Source organism: Alexandromys fortis, unplaced genomic scaffold (genome assembly GCF_014885135.2).
Source record: "Alexandromys fortis isolate MF-2015 unplaced genomic scaffold, M_Fortis_MF-2015_v1.1 scaffold_293, whole genome shotgun sequence".
NCBI lineage: Eukaryota > Metazoa > Chordata > Mammalia > Rodentia > Cricetidae > Alexandromys > Alexandromys fortis.
In genome coordinates, this window is record NW_026068177.1 from 681,217 (window position 1) to 705,445 (window position 24,229).

The 24,229-nt window shown below is 49.7% G+C and overlaps 1 protein-coding gene across 1 annotated transcript in view; it reads left to right on the forward strand.

Annotated features, from left to right (window-relative positions):
* The window catches only part of Sptbn4 (spectrin beta, non-erythrocytic 4), an 88,372-nt gene that overhangs the window by 44,513 nt on the left and 19,630 nt on the right, over positions 1-24,229 (forward strand). The window contains exons 18-20 of the mRNA XM_050129032.1: positions 5,068-5,158; positions 8,776-8,922; positions 11,447-11,710. Coding sequence (XP_049984989.1) covers positions 5,068-5,158; positions 8,776-8,922; positions 11,447-11,710 — 502 coding nt within the window. The remainder of the gene's footprint in view (positions 1-5,067; positions 5,159-8,775; positions 8,923-11,446; positions 11,711-24,229) is intronic.

Here is a 24,229-nt window from a genome sequence, read left to right on the forward strand (position 1 = left end):
GATCAAACTGAGCTTTTCAGGCTTGGTAGCAGGCACCTTCTCTTCCTGAGTCGTCTCACCCCAGCCTGGAACATTATAAGCAGGTGAGGATGACCTCGAACTCCTCATCCTTCTGCCTCCACCTACCTCATTCTGGGATTACAGACATGCGTCATTATGAATTTTTTTTCCTTAAAGTACGGTCTTCTGGGCGCTGATGGTCTGTTAATCCCAGTACTCGGGAGACAGAGGCAGATGGATTTCTGAGTCTGAGGCCAGCCTGGTCTATAGAGCGAGTTCCAGCACAAGCGAGGCTACACATAGAAACCCTGACACAAGGGACCAAAAAAAAAAATGAGGTTGGGGTGGAGGAAGGCTGGAAGGTGGGATGGCTCAGTGGTTAAGAGCACTGACTATTCTTCCAGAGGATCCAGGTTCAATTCCCAGCACCCATATGGCAGCTCACAACTGTCTGTAATTCCTGTTCCCCGGGGATCTGACACCTTCATACAGACAGACAAACATGCAGGCAAAACACCAATGCACATAAAATAAATAAATCATTTTAAAAATGAGACATGTCTATATAGCCTAGGCTGATGTCAAACTCAAAGTAATCCTCCAGCCTCAGACTCTTGAATGATGGGATTGCTGACATGTCCCACTGTTCCTAGCTTTGTTGTATTGCTTAAGACTTGATTTAAATGGCTACTTTGTGTACCAGCAGGAGGTAGTGAACCCAAAAGATACAGAATTTGAACAGTGAGAATCTCCTGTCTTTAGCCTGAGGAAGGGAACCAATTCTGGGTGTCAGGGGATCCACAAGCTCCTATATCATCCTCCCCTAGGTTCCACAGTTAAAGGCCACACAGAGCTGTGCCCCAGCTTTCCCGGGGAGCTACTCCTGGCTCCTGTTATGTTGGTTGACAAACATGTTGACTAATATCAAAGTCAGAGCAAGAAAATTTTAGGGGTCTGTGGGAGCCCACAGGGAAGTGTACCCCAGTTCTAAACTGACAGAGGCAGGGATGGAGACAGGTCTCATCTCTGAACCTCTCCAGCCCCCAGAATATTTGCTTGACAGAGGACACATTGCTACCTGTAGGGTGGGTGCGAAGGCTTTCCCACGGGTGGCTAAGCTATGCGGTTGGTATATTAGTCTCCCTGCCTGGCTGTGACAAAAATCACTGACAGTAAGAGGTAGAAAGGTGCATTTTGGCCCTGGGGAGAGGGGACCGATGGGACAGAGCAGAGTATCATAGCAGGTGAGGGGGCAGAGGAAAGGGATTTGCTGGGATTACCACATGGGTACCTGATGCTGGAGGAGACTGAAGAGGGCATCAGATCCCTCTGGAATTGATTTTCCAGGTGACTGAGCTGGCACGTTGGTGCTGGCAACCAAACCCGAATTCCCTGAAAAAACTGACCAACCAGCTCTCTGGCTCTCCTTTTGCTTGAGTTTTAGGTTTCTTTGTTTTTGTTTTTGTTTTGAGACAGGGTCTCAGGTAACCCAGACTGGCCCGGAACTTACCGTATAGCTGAGGATGACCTTAAGTTTCCCATTCTCCTGCCTCTGCCTCTCATGGATTTGGATTACAGGTATGTAACACCACAGTCATTTGGAATGTGCTGGGGAGGGAACCAGGGCTTTGCCAGGCAAGCACCTCCTCAAATCAATCTCATCCCCATCACCAAACAACTTTCTATAGCTGCGTTTTACAAATGACACTCAGAGAGGGAGTTCATTTGTCCAGTGTCTTAGCCAGGAAGTGGTACAGCTGGGACTGGAACCCCAATTGTTTCTCTGTCTCACAGAGAGGAAGGCTTTCCCACATCACTTGCCCCTCCCCCCAGTCCTGCTTGCAAAGTCCTAGTGGCGTTGATTGCAGGTTAATTTCTGGGGCATTTCCTGTTTCCTAACTCCGGGTGAGAAATAGGGCAAAGTAGTGTGGTCCTGCTTGCTCTTCTTGGCCCCTCCTGCTCCTTCTGTGCTGGGTCTCTCTGCCCTCACAGACCCTCTATTTCTGTATCTGTTTCCTGTTCTTCCCTCATCGTTAAAGAAAGATGTTATCTGCATTGCTAATGCCCCCTTCTCTTGACAGTAGCCAAGGTTGGCATGATCTTTTTATATTTCTGACTCTGACCTCAAACTCCAGACCCTCCTAACTCAGGCTCCTAAGAACTGGATTTATAGGCATGGGTCACCACATCCCTTTTTTTTCTCTCTTCTCAGACCTTATGTTTGTCTCATCATTTGGTTCTCTCTGTCTCTCTTGGGCCCTCCTACATTCATTTGTTTATACATTCATGCAAAAAGAACATAGTGAGAAGTCACTGTATGCCAAGGAGCTCATGACTGTGACCAAAGCAGACAAAAACAAACAAAACTCTTTAGAAACTGTCCTCAGTCTGGGCAATGCTCCGTGGGTAAAATGCTTAAGGTACAAGTGTGAGGACCTGAGTTTTACCCCTAGCACCCATGTGAAAAACTAGGTATGAGCCAGGTAGTGGTGGCACACACCTTTAATCCCAGTTCTCAGGAGGCAGAGGCAGGCGGATCTCTGTGAGTTCAAGGCTAGCCTGATCTTCAGAGTGAGTTCCAGGACAGCCAGGGCTACACAGAGAAACCCTGTCGTGCCACACGTCCGCAATCCCAGCACTGGGGGCAGAGACAGGAGGTACCTGGAAGCTCTGTGACCAACCAACTTAGCTGAAATGATGAGAAACGAGAGACACGGTATTAAAACTAGGATGGAGAGGGATAGAGGACGACACTGAAGGTTGACTCCTGGTTGCACACCTGCGCACATGCACAGCACACCTGCGCACATGCACAGCACACCTGTGCACATGCACACACACACAACACTCCTCTTTGTGAAAGTCAAGGGGATAGACGTGTAAGGAATATGCACGATGGGGAGACAGTGCCAAGTGCCAAGGACAAAATAAAAGAAGGAAGGAGAACCAGCAAGTGCCAGGGAATGGTGAAGAGGGACCTCACAAAGCTGGCATGCAACTAGACTGCAGTTCTCAACAGGTGGGTGGTGACCCCTTGGGGTGGTGCTGAACACCCTTTCACGGGGGCTGCAAATCAGATATTTGCATTATAATTTATAGCCATAGTAAAACAAAACTGCAGTTATAAAGTAGCAATTAAAGTAGGGGGACAGCAGGGTCTCCATTAAAAGGGGGAAAAGCAGAATGGGTGAAAATAGTAAGGTGGTATATTGTGTGCATGTGTGTGTGTGTGTGAGAGAGAGAGAGAGAGAGAGAGAGAGAGAGAGAGAGAGAGAGAGAGAGAGAGAGAGAGAGAATGTTCTTGTGTGTAAGGCCTGGAAGTTCAGGAAAGTCTTGGAAGTCTGGGGAAGACAGTGTCATTAAAGAAGAGATAAATTCCATTTATTTATTTTGTGTTTGTGTGTGTAAGTGCCACAGTTCATGTGTGACAATCAGAAGACAGTTTGTGAGAGTCTGTCCTCTCCTTCCACCATATGGTTCCCAAAGATTGAATTCATATCACCAGGCTTGGCCACAAGCTCCTTTATACACTGAGCCATCACATAGGCCCAACGACCTCATTCTTTCCATCTTCTCTGCCTAGATTCTGTGGATGGAGGATGACAGGGTAGGCATGCGTATGAGCTGGTGGTGTGCCACCGCCATTGAGCCACACCCCAGCCCCTCACTGGGGATTCTAGGCAGGGGCTCTACCACTGAGCCACACTCCAGCCCCTCACTGGGGGACTCTAGGCAGGGGCTCTACCATTGAGCCACACCCCAGCCCCTCACTGGGGGATTCTAGGCAGGGGCTCTACCACTGAGCCACACCCCAGCCCCTCACTGGGGGATTCTAGGCAGGAGCTCTACCACTGAGCACAGCCCATCTGTTTCTGTTGCCTTCTCTTCTATTTCTCTCTTGTCTTTCCTGTTCTCTTTATTTTTGTCCCCATCTCTCTAGGTTCTCCTCCTTTCTTGTACCTGGAATTGAACCCAGAACATCACACATGGTAGGCAAGCTGTCTACCTCTGGAGGTATATCCCCAACCCTCTGTTTTCTTTTAATCTCAGCTATAGGACTATGTTTGTCACTCTCCATGGGTCTTAGTGTGATTACGGGTGTCTCTCTTAAAGTCTATGGTGCCTATCTCTGATTTTTTTCCAAGACAGGGTTTCTCTGTTTAGCCCTGGTTGTCATGGAACTTGCTCAGTAGACCGAGAGTCTTGAACTCAAGAAAGAGATCCACCTGCTTCTGCATCCCGAGTGCTGGGGTTAAAGGCGTGTGTCACCACTCCCAGCTTGATTTTGTTTCTAAGTGCCCTTACTCTGTTGTTTTTGGCAAGTGTTGTGTATGTGTAATGTGTGTTTGGTGTATGCGGCGTGTGTATGTTGGGTGTGGGTAGTATGTGTGTATGGTGTGTGTGGTGTATATGTGTATTATGTGTATGTGTGTCTGTTATATGTGTGTGTGGTATATGTGTGGTGTGAGTGTGTTGTGTATGTGTGTTATGTATTTATGTTGTGTGTGTCATGTGTGTGGTATGTATGTGTTGTGAATGTGTTGTGTATGTGTTTGCTGTGTATGTGTGTGCTGTGTGTTATGTGTTTATGTTGTGTGTCATGTGTGTGGTATGTGTGTGGTGTGAGTGTGTTGCGTGTGTTGTGTGTGTCGTGTGAGTGTGTTGCGTGTGTTGTGTATGTGTGTGTTGTGTGTTATGTGTTTATGTTGTGTGTGTCGTGTGTGTGGTGTGTGTGGTGTGAGTGTGTTGCGTGTGTTGTGTATGTGTGTGTTATGTGTTTATGTTGTGTGTGTCGTGTGTGTCGTGTGTTGTGTGTTGTGTGTGTTGTGCATGTGTTGTTAGTGTTGCTATGTCTGTGCTCTTCTCTCTCCTTTTCTACCCCTTACCCCTCCCTCCTCCCTCCTCCAGTTTCCTTTCTTCTCTCTCCCTTCTCTGGAGCCCTGTCCTTCCAATGTTTCTGGATCCTTCTCTTTCCCCTGCTTCTATTCAGCTGACGCCCTCACATCGCTCTTGTTAGCACCCTATTTCTATGCCTGGGCCTCTCTTCAGCCCTTGCCTTTTCCCCAGGAGCCAAGAAAACCAGCTGAGGGCCCAGCAGTGGATGCAGAAGCTACTGGACCAGCTTGTGCTGCAGCACTTCCTTAGAGATTGTCATGAGGTAGGTCCTCCAGCTGAGCTAGGACAGCACAGAGAGACTTGCTCTCTGGTCGGGGGCAGGGCTGGGACGCCCCGTCTAAGGGGGTCGAGGAACCGTACTCCCTCTGTGCCACCAGGAGGTGTGCCGAGTTCTGTGCCAGAGCGCATGCCCCAAGCTCCCCGTCTACCCACGTGAGCTCCTGGGAGACAGAAGGGGCCCTGGGCTCCCCTGGCAACGGCTGAGTTCGCGCCTACAGTTCCTAGGGAAGGAGCGCTGATCTCACCTTTCTCTAGAGATGTGTGAAGGCAGGAGACTGAGGTGGGGGTGGGGTGAGGATGGACCGGTGGCCGGGAGCACTCCTTCAATCACAGATGGCCGGAATTTAGCCTTCATGTTTACTTAGTTTAGTTAGTTATGGTGCTGGGGACCGGACTCCAGGAGCTCTAGGCAAGGGATCGGGCTACGTGAGCTATATCCCCAGTCCCTTAAGTACTAAGAATCAATCCCTTCTGAATGCCGTGGTGATCACAGCTGATAAAAGATGGCCAGACTCCATTCTGCATTGAAATACTCCTTGCCTTGTATTCCAAAGGAACTCTTATAGACCCAGACCACCCCATGGATGGTTCAGAAACATTCTCTTAATTCCCAGAGATGTCCTGCCCCCAAGCTCCCCGTCAGTGTGACCCAGGGCTAGACTCTACCTCCATGATGTACTGGTACCCGTTTCTTCCAGAGGGTTCAGGAACCAAGTCCTTGCCTTCCTTTTACCCCCATTAAAGATAAGGTTTGACTCTGCATATTGAACACCCATGGCAGATTAGTCTCCACAAACCTTCTCCCCATAATTGAGAGAGCTCTATTAGCAACGGTCCCTGTTGGCCCATCTTCTCACTGGAGCTGGTTCTGGACAACAACACAGATGTTGCAGGCCGCTCCTGCCCTAACTCCTACCCTCGTATGGTAGTCAGAAACCAGCGCCTCTTCGGGTTAATGATGGTTCAGGAGACCTTCTACCCCCCCTTACCACGCTCACGTAGTTGAAGGAACTGGGGACCCCGACCCCCTCCTCCTGCCATTAGGAATGGTCCTGTCTCCTGTCGTTAGACTATTCTGGACTCAGTAGCAATGACCTAAGATGAATCGCAAGGTCCCCGGCCTGGAAGCTCAGAGAAGGTGGTGATTCTTCACCGCCCCCCAGACTTGGGCCCCCCGCAAAGAAGGCGGGCCTGGAGGCAGGTAGGGGGCGCGCGCGGGCGGGCGCGTGGCCGCGGCGCGGGGGCGAGGGAGGGGGCGCGCGCCCGCCGGAGCTTCAGCCGTTGCCGCTGCCGCCGTCGCCGCCGCCGTCGCAGTGGAGGGGCGAGTGTCTGTCCGCCCGCCGCAGAGACGCTCCTCCAACGCCGCCGCCGCCGCAGGTCTCGGGGGCGCCAGAGGGAAGGAGAAGAGAGAGGGGGAGGGGGCCGGCGCGCGCCCCCGCGGACACGCGCGGGGGAGGGGGCTCGTGCGCGTGCTCGCCTGCCTGGCCCGCGGGAGGGAGGGGCGGGGGCGGCACGGGGGCGGGCCTGGACCCTCGCCCTGGAGTGGGGGAAGGGGTGAGGGACGAGCCCGGGAACTGTCCGCGGTGCTGGAGCCGCAGCGAGAGGGGCCAGGGAAGGGGGGCTAGCCTAGGCTATCCTGCATTTGATGTATGGGCGAAGCAGGGGGTCCCAACCTCCCTACGAGGGGATCAAATTTGCCTTGGTCTTGAGGGATTCCCAGATTTTTAGGGTTTTGAGTCTTCGGTTCTTGCGGAGTCCGTAGCGGTCTCGGATGATAGGGTGAATCACTTTGTGGGGGGGCTCTGCATAGGGAGATGAGGTATTAGATGTGACCTGAGTCCGAGGGGCTCTGACTTTCGGAGAGGCTCCCTCTTGGTTGTGGAGAGAGTCTAGTCTTGCACTGCGTAACGAGAGGGGGCAATTCCTTTTAGAGGGCTTTACCTAGAGAACGCGGATCACCTCCGTCAGGGGTTTGCCTTCACTGTAGGACTCCGGTTGCGTGTTCATCCTTGCGTAGGGAATTGGGGGATTCGGCGTTTGACTTTGCGAGTGTGTGCACTTGAGAAGCTGTCCTGGTCCCCTGAAGAGCACACGCTCTGGGGACGTGGGGTGGGGTGGGGTTTGGCCGGTTAGGGATTTGTCCTTGAATATGACAGTGCTTGCCTCCCGAACCAGCAGAGTCCGGCTTTTTTTTTTTTTTTTTTTTTTTTTTTTTTTTTTTTTTTACCGGTTTTTTTTTTTTTTTTTTTTTTTTTTTTTTTTTTTTTTTACCAGGAGGGAGGAGGAGGATCTTGTGACTGGAGGAGGGAGGAGCAAACTGTCCCAGGTTCAGGCTTTGGTCGGGGAGGAGATTGTGCCTTCAGGAACAAGTCTTTTTTAATAAGCACTCTCCCCCTCCCCGAGTGCTGGAGATGGAGCCGGATTCCAGAACTTACTTTTTCGTGCTGAGCAAGCAATGGCTCTGCTCCTCGGCTCAGCCCTCGCTCTTGTGGAGGAGGGGTCTCAGAAAACAGCCAGTTTGTTGCCGTGGGGAGCAATGAGAATATTCTTGCTGTTTGCTTCTTGGATGACTTTAGCTGGGGGGGGGGGGGACTGGATCAGGGGGTTTGGTCTGAGCCACATTGGGAATCTTACATTTTGGGGGTAGATTTGGTCCAAGTTCACATTTTGGGCGTTGGCTGGTCATGATTTGGGGTAACTGTGGTCTTCGGCACAAGTGCTGGATTTAGGTTTCTTTAGAATTTCTGGGTCCAGGGGATGGATTTCCTCTAGCTTGGAGGCCTAATTATCAGGACGCTAAACATGAAAATAGTCATAAGGTTGTTTGGGGGGTGTTGATCTGACCGTGGGGTGCTGAGGCTAGGTTTGGGTTTATTCAACCTGTGGAGTAGGTTAAGGTTTTTTTAAAAAATGGAACCAACAGGGTCTTGCTATGTAGCTCAGGCTGGCCACAAACCCAATCTCCTCCTCTCCCAGCCTGCCCAATGCTGGGATGGCAAGCATGCACACCCCCCCCCCATAGAGTTGAGGGTTTGGTCCTTATTAGGGGATCACGGCTTTTTATCCTTTTAAAAATCTGATTTTTATTGCATTTACCTACTCATCTTACACGTGGATACGCCTTTGGGTGTCCTCGCCATAGTGTGCATGAGAGGGTCAGAGGTCAGTCCTCTCCTTCCACCATGTGGGTCCCAGGGGCTGAACTCAGGTCTTCAAGCTTGGCAGTGCCTTTACCCACTGAGCTGTCCCACCATCCCGGGGTCTCGGTCTTGCTGTGGCTGGGACTGGGGCTGGAGGTTGGTCTGACTGCAGAGGTTGTTTAAGAAGGAGGGTGGTGAAGCCAGGCATCCCACTGTGGTTTCTTGTATGTAGCCGAGGCTGGCAGAGCCCCGGGATCTGGTACTGGGGGACCACATAGGCATCCTTTATCCAAGAAAGGGCCCGAGGGTCCTCTCCAGTCAGTCTTATTTGCATAGATTCCCCTCCTCGGCCCCACTCTGCTCGGCTGAGAACGCACCCTGGGGATTCTTTCGAGGGGTATTGTGAGGCTGTGACAGATGGGGAGAGGAACCTCCTGAGCCCCCTCTCTGCCCTGCACAGCTGGATGGCTGGATTCATGAGAAAATGCTGACGGCTCGCGATGGCACCCGGGAAGACGGCCACAAGCTGCACAAGCGATGGCTCCGGCACCAGGCGTTCATGGCTGAGCTGGCTCAGAATAAGGAGTGGCTGGAGAAGATAGAGAGGGTGAGGAAGATGAAGCCCCCTGCCCTTCGGAAGACACATCCTCACTGCTGATGTCTCCACTGTCACCCTTCTGGGCTGGCATCCCTCAGCTGGCTCAGACCTGTATCAAGTCTGTGGTCTGGAGTCATTATTGTAACCTTGAGCCTCAGTTTGCTCGTCTGACGGGGGTCGTCATCTCTTCCCATTGCTGCTCAGGGCCTCCTGTTTATCAACATTTCTCCCACCTTATGAACGCTGCCACACTCCCGTTCCCATCACTTAGGCCATTTAATATGGAGGGACGCCCTAGACATGAACTGGGGAAACCTTGGGTTATAGTAAAATTTGGATTTTTTTCAGCCCTAGCTCCAGGGTGTGTAACCAACTGTGAGATCTTAGAGAACTAAGTTGGCCTCCTAGACCCTAGGTTTCTTCTCCCCTGCCCCAGATTCTCTTTTTGCTTGCTGTTTGAGATATGGTCTTGCTATGTAGCCCAGGCTGGCCTTCAATCCAAGACCTTCCTGTCTGAGGCTCCTCAGTGTGGGATCACAGTCTTCCATCACCACAGCCAACTTCCATTTACCCTTTTGAGTAAAAGCAAGCAAACAGGTGTAGCCACCTCTGTGGGTTTGAGGACATACAGTATGTTGGACCACCAGGCACCCGTTATTATGGTATCATTGATTTGTGGGTTTTATTTTTCCTGGTTCTGCAAATCCAACTCAGGACCTGATACATGCTAGGCAGATGCTCTCCCACCTAGCTACATCAGGGCCAGCTTTCAGCTTTCCTCTTCCCTTTTTGTTATTATATTATTATTGTTTATTACTGGAACTGGAACTCAGGACCTTGTACCTACTAGGCTAGTACTCTACCACTGACCCACAATCCCAGCCCTTTAAATTTTCTTTATTTTACTATTTATTTTGAGGCAGAGTCTCATGTAGCCCAGGCTGGCCTTAAACTCTCTAGGTGGCTGAAGATGACCTTGAACTCTTGGCCCTCCTGCCTCCACCTCCCAAGTGCTGGGAAAACAGGCAGACACCACCACACTTGGCTTTCTTTTTATTTTGTTTATCTATTTTTATTATTTGATTTGTTGAGACAGAGCCTCAGTGTATAGACCATCTGACCTCAAACATCTAAAGATTCCCCTGCCTCTGTTTCTCAAGTGTTAGTAGGATTATAGGTGTGAGCACCATGCCTGGTTTGGTATCATTATTTTTATTTCTTCTTTTATTATTACTATTGTTATTTATTGGTTTTTCAAGACAGGTTTTGTGTGTGTGTGTGTGTGTGTGTGTGTGTGTGTGTGTGTAGCCCTGGCTGTCCCAGAGCTCACTGGGTAGATCAGGCTAGCCTTGAACACACAGAGATCCACTGCCTTGACCTCCAGAGTGCTGGGATTAAAGGTGTGTGCCACCACGCCTGCTTTACTCTTTTTTTTTTTTTTTTTTTTTTTTTGACAATGTGTTATTATGTCACCTTGGCTAGCTCGGAACTCTCTTTGTAGACCAGGCTAGCCTCAAACCCACAAAGATCCTCCTGCCTCTGTCTTCCAAATGCAGAGAATAAAAATATGTTCCTGTTATTGTTAACTTGTCATAAATGTAGCTCTGGGCCACCAAGGCAGTTGACTTCAGTTTTGGAAGGGCCTAGACAGGTACTTACTTTAGGTATCAACTCCCTACACCCCCTTATTTCCTTTATTCTGGTTGAACCCTTAGAACTGCAACCCAGGGCATCCCCAGTTTTCTAATCAAACAGAAACACTCAGGTTCACTTTATGCTTTTTTTCCCCCTTGAGACAGGATTTCTGTCCTGGAACTAGGTCTTGTAGACCAGGCTGATCTTGAACTCACAGAAATCCGCCTACCCTTGCCTCCTGAGTGCTAGGATTAAAGGTGTGCACCACTTTATGCTCTTAAGAGATCACAGGGGAGTTTGAGGCTAGCCTGTTCTACAAGAGCTAGTTCCAAGACAGGCTCTAAAACTACAGCGAAACCCTATCTCAAAAAGAGAGAGACACACACACAGAGAGACGGGGGGGGGGTGTCATAGGGAACCCTTAAAGGGCAGTGTGTAGCAAAGCCAGTCTTCTGGACCTTGAGCTTAATGGAAGTTCATTCTCTCCCTGCCTCTCCCTCTCCCCCTCTCCCCTCCCTTCTCTTTCCTGCCCCCTCCCCTTTTTCTCCTTCTCCATCCCCTCTCCCTCTTTCCCTTTCTCCTTTTCACCTTCATCTTTCTTCTGTCCTTTCCTCGTGGTCCTACTGTGTGCATATATATCCTCGATCATCACTCTATGGCCATCTATCTGTCCCTCCCTATTTCCTTCCCGTATTTGCTGGGCTCTCTTTGTCTCCCCACATCAACCTGTCTGTCTCTTGCCGGTCTTCCCTGGTCCCATCTCTGTCGTGTCTGCTCTGTCTCTAACTCCCTGCCTTTGTCTCTCTCCCTGTGTCTCTCCATGGGTCCTGTGTCTCTTTGTCTGTTTCCATCACTGGTCCTCTTCCTTCTGTCTCCGACCTTCCACCCCTCCGGCCAGGAGGGCCAGCAACTGATGCAGGAGAAACCCGAGCTGGCAGCCTCCGTTCGCAAGAAACTGGGTGAGATCCGGCAGTGCTGGGCGGAGCTGGAGAGTACCACACAGGCCAAGGCGCGCCAGCTCTTCGAGGCCAGCAAGGCGGACCAGCTAGTGCAGAGCTTTGCCGAGCTGGACAAGAGGCTGCTTCACATGGAGAGCCAGCTACAAGACGTGGACCCTGGAGGGGACCTGGCCACCGTCAACAGCCAGCTCAAGAAGTTACAGGTATGATGGACTGGCTGACCTGGTTGGCGAGGGTGGGCGGGGTGGGGGTGGGGTCCCTGGGGCTGAAACGACCCTCTGGGGTGTTTCAACCTCAGGCTGTCCCGCTAGGAGAGTGTTGGGAGCAGCCCTCACCTTAGGACCGAGGGTTCACGGAGATAGAGGGAATCTGTATTGTAAATAAGCAAACAGACAGTTTCTTGGGATTTGATATTTTCTGTGTGAAGAAAAGGGTTCAGAAAGAAGTAGGAGCACAGCTCTACCCAGAGCATCCGTGCACCCACGAGTACTTTCTCTTCCGGTTCCTGAGCTCAGCGTTCACCCCTGCAGCAGTCTTAGGAAATAGAACTCTGTTACCAATGAGAAAACTGAGGTACAAAAAACTGCACGGTGGCCAGTTTCTACGTTACCAAACAAAAGTCCTTAGAGAGCATTCCTGTGCCTGCTTAAGCCTTGCTTCTAGCTCAGCAGCTGACTGGTGTTCAGGCCTTAAAGGCTGTGTGGCCTGTAGGTGTGGATGTAGGCCCCACTGCTCAGCTCTTGAAATAGAATGGCTTCTGTTTTTAAATCCAGGGGTGGAGCTTAACTGGCAGGGATGGGGCTTGATTGGTAGGGGTGGAGTTTGATTGGCAGGGTGGAGCTTGATTGGTTGATACTAATCTGAGACTGGAAAGTACATTTTCTCACTTGGGGAGCAAATGCTAGGGGCTGGATTCGAACCCGGATCCCTTGAGTCTTCAGTGTTCCTTGGATGGAATTCTGGCAAGGTTTTTCTTGTAAAGTGATCAACATGGTAGGTGGCAAATTAAATAAATACATTTTTAAAAGCACGTAAACTGAGAATGTAGCTCAGTTGGTAGAAGTGCTAGACTGGAGTCGATCCCCAGACCTGCATAAACCAGAGTGTTTGTCACACAGGCCTGTAATCCCAGCACTCTAGACATGGGAATATGGTGACCAAAAGCTCAAAGCCATGGTTGGCCTCAGTCAGTTCCTGACTAAACTGGGATACAGGAGACCCTGTCTCAAATCAACAACGAAGTTAGAGCCAAAAATTAATTAATTAATTATTAATAATAAGTAAAAATAAAAAATGAAAACTGCCGGGCTGGAGAAATGGCTCAGCCGTTAAAGGCTAGGCTCACAACCAAAAGTATAAAAATCAAAACTGCCTGGGATGTGGCTCAGTGGTAGAGCCCCTGCCTAGAATCCCCCAGTGAGGGGCTGGGGATATGGCTCAGTGGTAGAGCCCCTGCCTAGAATTCCCCAGTGAGGGGCTGGGGTGTGGCTCAGTGGTAGAGCCCCTGCCTAGAATCCCCCAGTGAGGGGCTGGGGTGTGGCTCCAGTGGTAGAGCCCCTGCCTAGAATCCCCCAGTGAGGGCTGGAGTGTGGCTCAGTGGTAGAGTGCTTGCTTGAAACATTCAAAGCCCTGAGGTCCATTCTCAGTACAAACAAAAAAGAAAAAAACCTGGTAATAAAAACATAATTATTTAAGTATACCGACTGATTTTAAAAAGGCTTTGTTTATGTCATTCAGGCTTGTCACTCTTTACCATATGAAAAGTGAAAAATTCCAATATTTATTGATTCTTTTGAAATGAATATTAAATCCATCACAAATTGTCCTTAATAGCCCTCTTTTATAGAGAACAGTGTGGAGCTGGTGAGATGGCTCAGCAGAAAACGGCTCTTACTGCCAAGCCTAACAACTCTGAGTTTGATCCCTGGGACCCACATGGTAGAACCGACTCCCATAAAGTTGTACACACACACACACACATGTACACGCACACACACACACACACACTCACCCACACTAAATGAGGAAGAAGAAAGGGTGTATGCACAGGTAAATAGGTTTTCCTTACACACAAACAGGGGACTGAGAAAATGACTCAGCAAATCCTGCTGCTCAAGAATCCATATTTGATCTAAACCACGTAAGACAGCTAGGCACAGCCGTAATCCCAGCGGTGGGAAGGTGAAAGCAGGCGTCTCCCTGTGGTGTGCTGGCCAGCCAGTCTCATGACTGTAAGTTCCAGATTTACAGAGAGACCCTGTCCCAAACAAATCAAGTGGAGAGTGATTGAGGAAGAGATCCCTGAAGTCATCCTCTGCCCTCCACATGAACACGCATGGACGAGCACCCATGCATGTGCACACACGACCGTGTACACACAAAAAATGCTTAATGTGAGAAGCTGGTTTATTTATTTATTTATTTATTTATTTATTTATTTATTTATTTTTGGTTTTTCAAGACAGGGTTTCTCTGTAGCTTTGGAGCCTGTCCTGGAACTAGCTCTTGTTATAGACAAGAGGTAGCTATATAGGTAGGAAGGTGAAAAAAGATAGATAGATAGATAGATAGATAGATAGATAGATAGAAAGAAAGAAAGAAAGAAATTGATCCTGTGGGTGGGTAGATGGATGGATAGATTGGTAGTTAGGTAAGTAGACAGAGAGAGAGAGAGAGGAGAGAGAGAGAGAGAGTCTCATGTAGCCTAGGCTGGTTTTGAACCCACAGTACATCTGAGGATAGCCTTGATGTCTAATCCTCCACTCTCTACCTCCCAAGTGCTGAGATTACAGGCATGAGCCACCACACTTCACTTATGTGATGCTGAAATTAAACCCAGTATTCTACCAGCTGAGCCATTTCCTCAGCACAACACCTTAGTATTTCTGTAAAAATGGCTTGCAGCAAGCCTTGAAAAGGTCTCAGGGGTCCTCGGGCCACATCTTGAGAACTGCTAACAAATGTTCTCTACCACACACTATAATCCCGGATCCGTCGCAGTCCTGTAAGGGAAATCTATGGCCCAGATGGGCTCCCTGGCCAGCCCAAGGCCACACAGCCACAGGCGGCCATTCAGGACCATGCCTAGTCATTGGTTTGGATTTTGTTAGTTTATTTGGTTTTAAGCAGGGTCTCACTATCTAGCCAGGCAGGACTGAACTTCAGGCAATCCTCCTGCATCATTCTCCCAAGTGTGGAGATCATAGAGTGTCCCACCACACCTGGGCTTGAATCCTAGTCCTGCTGCTCTTTTGCTGAGGGACTGTGGGGAAACAGCTGTGCTCAGTCACCTTCGTGCAGTGGAAGGACCCTGGTGCTAGCCCAGTTGTTGACAGTGGATCAGGAACATCACTGTCAGGAGGGTGGTGTCTGGATCCCAGCTGCCTGGAGCCTGCTAATTCTGAGACTTACTGGCAGGATCATCTAAGGGTATTACTCATCTCTTTTTGCCTCAGTTTCTCCTTTACTAAAATGGACATCCTGACGGTCCCACCTCCTCCTCACTGTGATGATGAAAAGATCTAATTCCCAAGGGACCCTCAGACTGGTGGCCCCTGCAGAGCTGAGATTCAAATTTGTTGGGAGTTCTTTTGGTGGCCCACACCCCTAATCCGGGGATTTGGGAGGTGGGGGCAGGAAGGCAGGAGATCAAGGGCATCTCAGCTACGCAGTGAGTTTCAAGCCAGCCCGGGGTACATGAAATTCACACACAAAAAAGAGCCAGGTGTGGCAGGCGCACTTGTAATCCCAGCACTTGGGAGGTGGGAAGAAAATGCAAGGTCATCCTTAGCTACAGAGTGAGACAGAGGGCGGCTGCTCAGTGAGACCCTGCCTCAAAGAACAGAAGCATCGGAAGAGCCAGGTGTCATGGCACACACCCTAGCTCTGGGGAGACTGAGGCAGAAGAACCCCTACAAGTTTAAGACTGGCCCAGGCTACATGACATCCAGTTGCAAAAACAAAAAAACAAGAAAAGAAGAAAGACGATGGTTTAGCTGCCCTCCCCCCAGCTTTACTTTGGATATATTCTTTGGTTACAATAGCTTCACATGTTTCTGCTCAGACTCCCCTTGGGGATATCTCCCCTTCCTCATGTGACTTTTCATAAATATGTTTAGAGGTGGCATATGGCGCTAAACCTAGACACTCCCAGCTCGGTGGATCTTGCCAATTTTATGCCCAAGTGCTTCTGCTAACGATGCTCCCTCCCAGCGGCAGAACCATATCCTGAATCCCAGCCAACCCCAGCATCACCGCACTCGTTCTCTCCTCCATCCGGATGGCTGGGAAGCGATGGTGGGCGGGAATCAGCATTTGTGGATCTTTGTTAACTAGCAAGTGCCTCAGGCCCCTCTTGTTGTCCATGCGTGTTGTGGTGTGATCTGTGGAGGGTGGTGGCACACGCTTGCATTCCCAACACAGCAGAAGCAGGCACATCAGGACCCAAGGTCATCCTTGGTTACCTAGGGAGTTGGAGCCCAGCCTGGGCTCTATGAGACCCTGTCTCAAACAACACCAAAGCAGAACAAAATTAGAGCCAGGCCAGATGTGTTGGCACACACATTTAATCCCGCTCTCGGAAGGCGAGGCAGGTGATTTCAAGGCTAGCCTGGTCTAGAAAGTGAGTTCCAACGGGGGATACACAATAAGATCCTGTCTAAGAGAAAGGAAGGGAAAGAGGGAGGGTTGTAGAAAAGACCCACAACTTCCGGCTTCAGCAGGGTCATCTCCCACCGCCCCATGTGGGAATTACTTCCTCCCAGCCCAGCAGACTATGTGATGGGAACAGGAGAGGCTGAAGCCGGGATAGAGTGGACTAGGGAAAGGGCTGGACGAGGACTCCCGTGCTTTCCCCAGCAGGGGGAGCTCGAGACAAGAGTGACCCAGTAGGCTCTGGCCTCCAGATGGAGCCCAGCTGGACCTCAGAGGTTTTGGAGGGGGTACCTCCCAAGGCCCCACAGTTCCCTGGGGCTTGCCTGGGAGCTGAGCACAGGGCCTCTGAAGGAGGGAGGGCCAGGGGCACCATCCGGACTGGCATGAGTGCTGGGGCAGCTCTCCTTCTCTTCTCTTTCTGTGTCGTGTGTGTGTGTGTGTGTGTGTGTGTGTGTGTGTGTGTGTATGCGTGTGTGTGTGTATGCGTGTGTGTGTGTATGCGTGTGTGTATGCATGTGCGTGTGTGTGCGCACGCGCGTGTGACTGTGTGTGTATGCGTGTGTCTGTCGGTCCCGCCCTCCACTCTGCTCTGCTCTGCCTCTTTGAATGTTCCATCTCTGCCAGGCATGGAGGCTCACACCTGTAATCTTAGCACTTGGAAGGCTGAGGAATGAGGGTTGCCAGGAGTTGGAACCCACCCTGGGCTTAGTGAGTTTCAGACCAGCCTGGGCTACATAATGAGAACCTGTATTAAAAAAAAAAAAAAGCAAGCAAAAAGATCCATTATCCTCTTTTGACCTCATCAGCCACTGCAGCAGAAATGTCCCCTCCCAGGCCACATGACCCAGAGGCCTCTCTCAGAGCCTCCTGACCAGCTGTCCTTTCTGGTTGAGGGACCAGATGGTAGAGCAGCAAGTCCCAGCTTGCGAGCCCTCAGAGGCCTGGCCAGCTGGTCTGGCTTAGCTGTATAGGCCCCTGCTCTCCTGCCACCCAAGGGGACAAGTGGAACGTTCACTGTAGGCCTTGCGGCTGCCCAGCCACATCCCAAACGATGCCTCACCAAGCCCTTCCGGTGCAGGGCTTTCTGCCACTAAAACGGTATCGTCAAGGGCAAGAGTCAAGTCCATGTTCCTGCATTGTGTACTCTGGGGTTCAAGTCTCTGTCCCACCACCGTATGACCAAGGCACGGGTCACATCCAAACATAGAAAATGTGGTGAAACATTTGGGCCTCTGGTCCTATGGTGCTGAGTTCAAATTCTGCCTCTTGCAGGTTTATTCTGGGCTTCAGTTTCTGAAACCGGGAGTTGGAAAGGGAGCATGGGGGATCCAAGTGAGAACAAGGATGATGGGGTGAGATCTTGTGGCCGCAGGCTGTGGTGTGGCTGGAGACTGGGGACCTTTGGAAGACAACCTCTCCCTCCTTCCTTCCATTCCTTCCATTTTCTTTTCTTGCTTTCTTTCTTTTTTGATACAGTGTTTTACTATGTAGCTTCAGATGGCCTGAAACTCAAAATGTAGACCAAGTTGGCCCTACATGCACAGAGATCTACCAGCCTTTGCCTCCAGAGTGCCAGAATAAAAAAAAAAAAAAAAAAAAAAAAGGCAAGCACCACTTCAACTCCTGCTGATTGTTGAGCCACCTGATATAAGTGCTAGGAACTGAATTCTGCTCCTCTGGGAAAGCAGCTGCCCTGAGTAGCCAAGCCACACCCCCAGTCTGTCACTGGGGGATTCTAGGCAGGGGCTCTACCACTGAGCCATGCCCCCAGCCCCTCACTGGGGGTTCTAGGCAGGGGTTCCTCTACCACTGAGCCATGCCTCCAGCTCCTCTCATTTTTTAACTTTAATGGCTTTTTGGAAAATGGTATAATTTATATACTATAATATACAGACTTTTATCCCTCCACCCTTTTTATTTTTTTATTTTTTGGTTTTTTGAGACAGGGTTTATCTGTGGCTTTGGACCCTGTCCTGGAACTAGCTCTGTAGACCTGGCTGGTCTCGAACTCACAGAGATCCGCCTGCCTCTGCCTCCCGAGTGCTGGGATTAAAGGCGTGCGCCACCATCGCCCGGCCACCCTTTTTATTTTTAAAAAACATTTTTTACTATCATGTATGTCTGCATATGATATGTGTATGCCACACATGTGGAGGTCAGAAAAGAACCTTCAAAAGTCAGTTCTCTCCTTCACCAAGAATCTGGAAATCAGGTGGTTTACCCACTGAGCGATCTCAGCCCACTTCCTTTTTCTTGAGACTGTAGCCCAGGCTGCAACACCACGTGCTGGGATTATAGGTGTTCACCACCCACGTCCAGCTTAATCTGTGATTTATTTTTTAATGAGGAAGGACTCCGATCATACTTTTGTGTCTAATGATCCTTGTAATTTCAAGACGGGTGGTAGAGTGCCTGCCTAGCATGCACAAAACTCTGGGTTCGGTTCCCAGCACCACATAACTGGATGTAGTGGTATGCTTGGAGATGGGGGCGAGAGAGTCAGGAGTTCAAGGTCATCCTCAGCTACTGGTGAGTTTGGGACCAGCCTGGGCTACATGAGGCCCCAGCTCAAAGACAAGCAAACAAACCAAGGACTAGTGCACTTGGAACCATTGACCGACCTTCACAGTCAAAAGGGGCTATGATCTAAGTATTCAGAATGTGTGGTGTTTGTATCAAAACGAGAGAAGTGCCGTCTCCATCTCAGGCCATGGGGAAAGCGTTGTAGCAGGAAGCTGGAGCTTACTTATGCCATTTTAGGCTGCCTTTGTGTTCGGTGTATTTATGTTCATGTGTGGGAGTGTGTGTCCCTCCGTGTGTGTGTGTGTGTGTGTGTGTGTGTGTGTGTGTCTCGGGAAACCTGAGATTGTATGTCTTCCTTAGTCACGTTCTATCTCATTATATTTGCGTGTATGCGCGTATGCATGTGTGGTTGTGTGTAATACGTGCCCATTTGTGTGAATGTGATGTGGATATGTGGTGAACATGTGGAAGTCAGAGGACGACCTTGGGTGTCAGTCCTCCGAGTCCTTCTTACCCAAGAGCGCGCGCGCGCGCGCGCGTGTGTGTGTGTGTGTGTGTGTGTGTGTGTGTGTGTGTGTGTGTGTTGCTGCTGTGAACAGCAGGCTAGTTGGCCTTTGGGCTTCCCCTGACCCTTCGTCTCCACTTCCACATTGCTGGAGAAGCACCGGGCTGTAGACATGTGCTACCATGCCTGGCTTCTTATAGGCTCAGGGGATTTAAACCTGGGTCTGCTTGCTTACACAGCAAGCGTTTTACCTGGGCTCCCTTCCCCAGCCTTGAGATTCTCTGCTACAAGCTCCTAGCACTTGGGATGCTGGCTGTGAGGTTCAGTCTGGGCTGCATCATGGTGCTCAGAATGTGGGAGTGTCGGATATGTTCCCGAACTTGCCAAACCTGGAGTCCATAGGTGAAATCCCGGTTACTCAGGAAGTTGAGGCAGGAGAATCAGAAGTCTGGTCTAACCTGGGCTACACACAGTGAGTTCAAGGCCAGCCTGAATTACTTACAGAGACCAATGCCTGAAAATAAAAATAAAAAGAGGCCTGGGGATGTTGTTCGGTGGGTAAGTGCTTGCCAAGAGCTTACCCATGAAAAGCTCTAGAGGCAATAAATCAATTCATTGATTGATTAATTCAATTAAAAACTCTTTTGAGAGGCAGAGACAGGTGGATCTCTGTGAGTTCGAGGCCAGCCTGGTCTATAAGAGCTAGTTCCAGGACAGGCTCCAAAGCCACAGTGAAACCCATTTTTTTTGAGACAGGACTTATCGTGTAGCTCTGGCTGGCTTTGAACTCACAGAGATCCACCTGCCTTCTGAGTGCTGGGATTGAGGGCATGTACCAACATGCCTGGCAAATGCATAGGTCTTTAAGAACTGCATTTGAAGAGACAAAGATAGGTGAGGGGGAGGGAGAAGAAAGGAAAGTGTCAGTTCTTGTGTGCCAGTTATTTGCTTTAATCTGTTGCCTCTTAATTTTATTATTGCTGTGTTTTCTTCGCTTTCATCTGGTTGGAATCAGCCAAGCACTCTGCAAGCACATTCTTTAGTGAAATATCTTATTAACCTAGAAATTGTCAGGAAAATGTAAAGTCTCTCCTCCGCCCACCCCCAGCCCCGTGTCCCAAAGGAGCCTCGATGATTGGCTATATGAATGCTTCTAGACCCTTCTCTAGCATTCCCAAGTGTGTTCATATGGGCACATGGTTTCCTCAGTGTCTTCATTTTATTTCATTTTCATGCTTAATTTAAATTTTTGAATAAATACAATTTCATGGTTCAGACATCAAAAACTATATGAAAAAATCCTATGTGAAAATTTCCTTCAGCCCTGCCCTCCACTGTGTGAGTTCTCATCCCCCAGTAGGTGACATCTGCTGTCAATTTCTTGTTGACTCCAGGGATTTTTATCCATGTGCGATTCACCACAAATGCCTGCCACATGGAGGCTGTTGACCGCTTTCCCTCGGCCTGGCCACTCCTGGCTACTAGTCCACCCCCATGCAGAGTTCCTTAACCGTTTCTGTCTTGTATTATTCTTACTTTACTGCGTCTCAGTAGCCAAGGGTGACCTAGAATTTGCTGTGTAGATGAGAATGAACTCCTGGTCCCCCTGCCTCCACCTCCTCAAGGTGCCACCTTACCTTGTCCACCGTTTCATTCTTTTTATCTGCGTGCGTGCGTGCGTGTGTGTGTGTGTGTGTGTGTGTGTGTGGAGGTCCGGTGTATGCAGGCCACTTCACACATGTAGTGGTCAGAGGACAGACCCCTGCAAGTGTTGGTCTCACCCTCTGCCTTGTTTCAAATAGATCCCTAGTCTTTTTTTTATTATTATTATGTATACAATATTCTGTTTGTGTGTCTGCCTGCAGGCCAGAAGAGGGCACCAGACCTCATTACAGATGGTTGTGAGCCACCATGTGGTTGCTGGGAATTGAACTCAGGACCTTTGGAAGAGCAGGCAATGCTCTTAACCTCTGAGCCATCTCTCCAGCCCCTAGATTCCCTAGTCTTTACTGCTGTGTATATCAGGCTTGCTGGGCCATGGGCTCCCCAAGATCCTCCAACCTTAGGAGTGCTGCGATTACAGATGCCCTACTGTGCTCAGCTCTACTGGGCTCTGGGGGTTCAAAGTCAGGTCCGTTTTTGTGACAAGCATTTTATCCACTGAGCCATTTGAGCTATTTCCACAGGGCTACCAGTTAAGGAATAAAACTTCTTTCCTTCCTTCCTTCCTTCCTTCCTTCCTTCCTTCCTTCCTTCCTTCCTTCCTTCCTTCCTTCCTTCCTTTTCGAGACAGGGTTTTTCTGTGTAACAACTCTGGCTGTTCTGGAACTTGTTAAGTACACCAGGCTGGCCTTGAACTCACAGAGATCCGCCTGCCTCTGCCTCCCAAGTGCTGGGATTAAAGGTGTGTGCCACCACCGCCTAGCCAAAAATCCTTTTTAAAAAGAGAAACAGGGGCTGGAGAGATGGCTCAGCAGTTAAGAGCATTGCCTGCTCTTCCAAAGGTTCTGAGTTCAATTCCCAGCAACCACATGGTGGCTCACAACCATCTGTAATGAGGTCTGGTGCCCTCTTCTGGCCTGCAGGCATACAAGCAGACAGAATACTGTATGTATAATAAATAAATAAAGAAAGAAAGAAAGAAAGAAAGAAAGAAAGAAAGAAAGAAAGAAACATTTATTATTTTTTTCAAATGATGGTGGTGGGTATGTGCGTGAGTGCTGGTGCCCATGGAGGCCAGAGACATCAGATCCCCTTAGGGCTGGAGTTTCAGTTGGTTGTGAGCTGCCTATCATGGGAGCTGGGAACCAAACTCAGGTCCTCTGGAAAGTCACGTAACCACAGAGCCATCTCTCCAGGCCCCACTATTTCATTCTTTTTTCCTTTTTAATGATTTATGTATTTGTATTGGTGTTTGCCTACACCTGTGTCTGTGTAAGGGTGTTGGATCCCCTGGAACTGGATTTACAGACAGTTGTGAGCTGCCATGTGGGTGCTGGAAATTGAACTTGGGTCCTTGGGAAGAACGGCCAGCATTCTTAACCACTGAGTTATCTTTCCAGAGCCCCATCTCTCTTTTCTCTCTCTCTCTTTCAAGACAGGATTTCCCTGTGTCGCCCCGGTTGTCCTGGACCAGGTTGACCACCTGCCTCTGCTCCCGAGTGCTGGGATCCAGGGTGTGTGGTTCCACCTCATTCCACCATTTCATTCTTAATGGACTGTGAGGTTGTTTCCAATTTTCTCTCATTGTAAACCCTGCTATGTTGAAAGCCACACACAAACTTCTCTGCATATAGGTGCCAGTATTTCTGGAGATCTGTTCCTGGCAGAGGCAGTGGAAGCCCAGGGTCAGACGTGTGCACCACTTGCTTTGGGTAGAAGTTGCCAAATTTGCTTATAAAAGGATCTACCCCTTACACCAGGCCTGTTGGTGGCTGAGGGTGCTCATTCCTGCATCTTTGCCAACACAGCGTAGCATTCAGTTTTTGCAGCTTTGCTAATGGGATGGCTAGAAGGAAATCATGTACTAATTTACATTTTTCCTGACCGTCAGTGGGACTGGGCAGCTTTCTGTTTTTCTGTCTGCTGCCCATTTTCATCTGATGCCCATTTCTATTTGGGACAGTTTTTTTCCTTGCTGATAGTATTTGTTTTAGATCCGCCTGTCTCTGCCTCCCGAGTGCTGGGATTAAAGGCATGCGCCACCACCGCCCGGCTTATTTTAAAATTTTATATGCATGTCTGCATTATACCTGAGGAGGCTGGAAGAGGATGTGGAATTACAGATGGTTGTGAGCCACCATGTGGGTCCTGGGAATTGAACCCAGGTCCTCCAGAAGAGCAGCCTGTGCTCTAACCTGCTGAGCCAGCCCTCCACTCCTGCTGCCGTCATTCTTTCATGCATTGCACACATCTCAAGAGAGACCTACTGTGTGCCAGGTATGGTTCTCAAGAGAGACCTACTGTGTGCCAGGTATGGTTCTCAAGAGAGACCTACTGTGTGCCAGGTACGGTTCTCAAGAGAGACCCACTGTGTGCCAGGTACGGTTCCAGACACCTGTATAGAGCAGGGAAGCTGGCCTGGCCAGCACTCAGGAGGTTTACGCTCTAGAAGCAGGGGAGTAATCTGAAAACGCATGCGTGAAGCCAGTCGTTCACAGTGGAGTGCGCAGCCTTGACATCAGCACTGCGGGTACTAATGGAGGGAGGTCTCCTGTGAGCTCCTCGCCAGTCAGGGCTACAGAGAAATACCATCTCCAAAGAGAATCCAGGCTTTAAAAGGTAGTTGTCTGTCAATGGCGGCTGCTATTGAAAAGCTAAGGCAGCAGGGGCAGGTTGTAGGATGTGGGGACATATCTGAGTGTTTTAAAGAAACCAGTTTTCTTCTTTTTTTTTCTTTATTTTTTATGTGCATTGGTGTTTTTGCCAGGGTGTTTTGTTGAATACTTTGGAACTGAATTTACAGACAGTTGTGAGCTGCCCTGTGGGTGCTGGGAACTGAACCTGGGTCCTTTGAAAGGGCAGTCAGTGCTTTTAACCACTGAGCCATCTCTACAGCGCTAAAGAAACTAGTTTTAACCTGTCATGGTGATGCCCCAGAATTTGAGAGGTGAACGTAAAGACCAGGGGTTCAAGGTCATCTTGGCTATATAGTGAGTTTCGGTTTGAGGCTAGCCTGGGCTACTTGAGGGTCTGTCTACAAAAGAGAGAGTGGAAGGGTTGGAGAGGCTGCTCAGCTGCGCTTGCAGAGAACCCAGACTCTGTTCCCAGGACACATGCGGAGGCTCACACTCTGTCTTAGTAACTTTTTTTTATTTGCTGTAATAACACACCATGACCAAGGCGACTTGTAAAGAAAAGTATTTAATGTGGGGCTCCTTGTTCCAAAGGGCAGTAGGGTCCATGACTATCATGGGGGCGGGGCATAGCAGCAGGCAGGCATAGCAGCAGGCAGGCAGGCAGACATAGCAGCAGCCAGCCAGGCAGGCATAGCAGCAGCCAGCCAGGCAGGCACTAGAGTGGTAGCTAAGAGCGTACAACT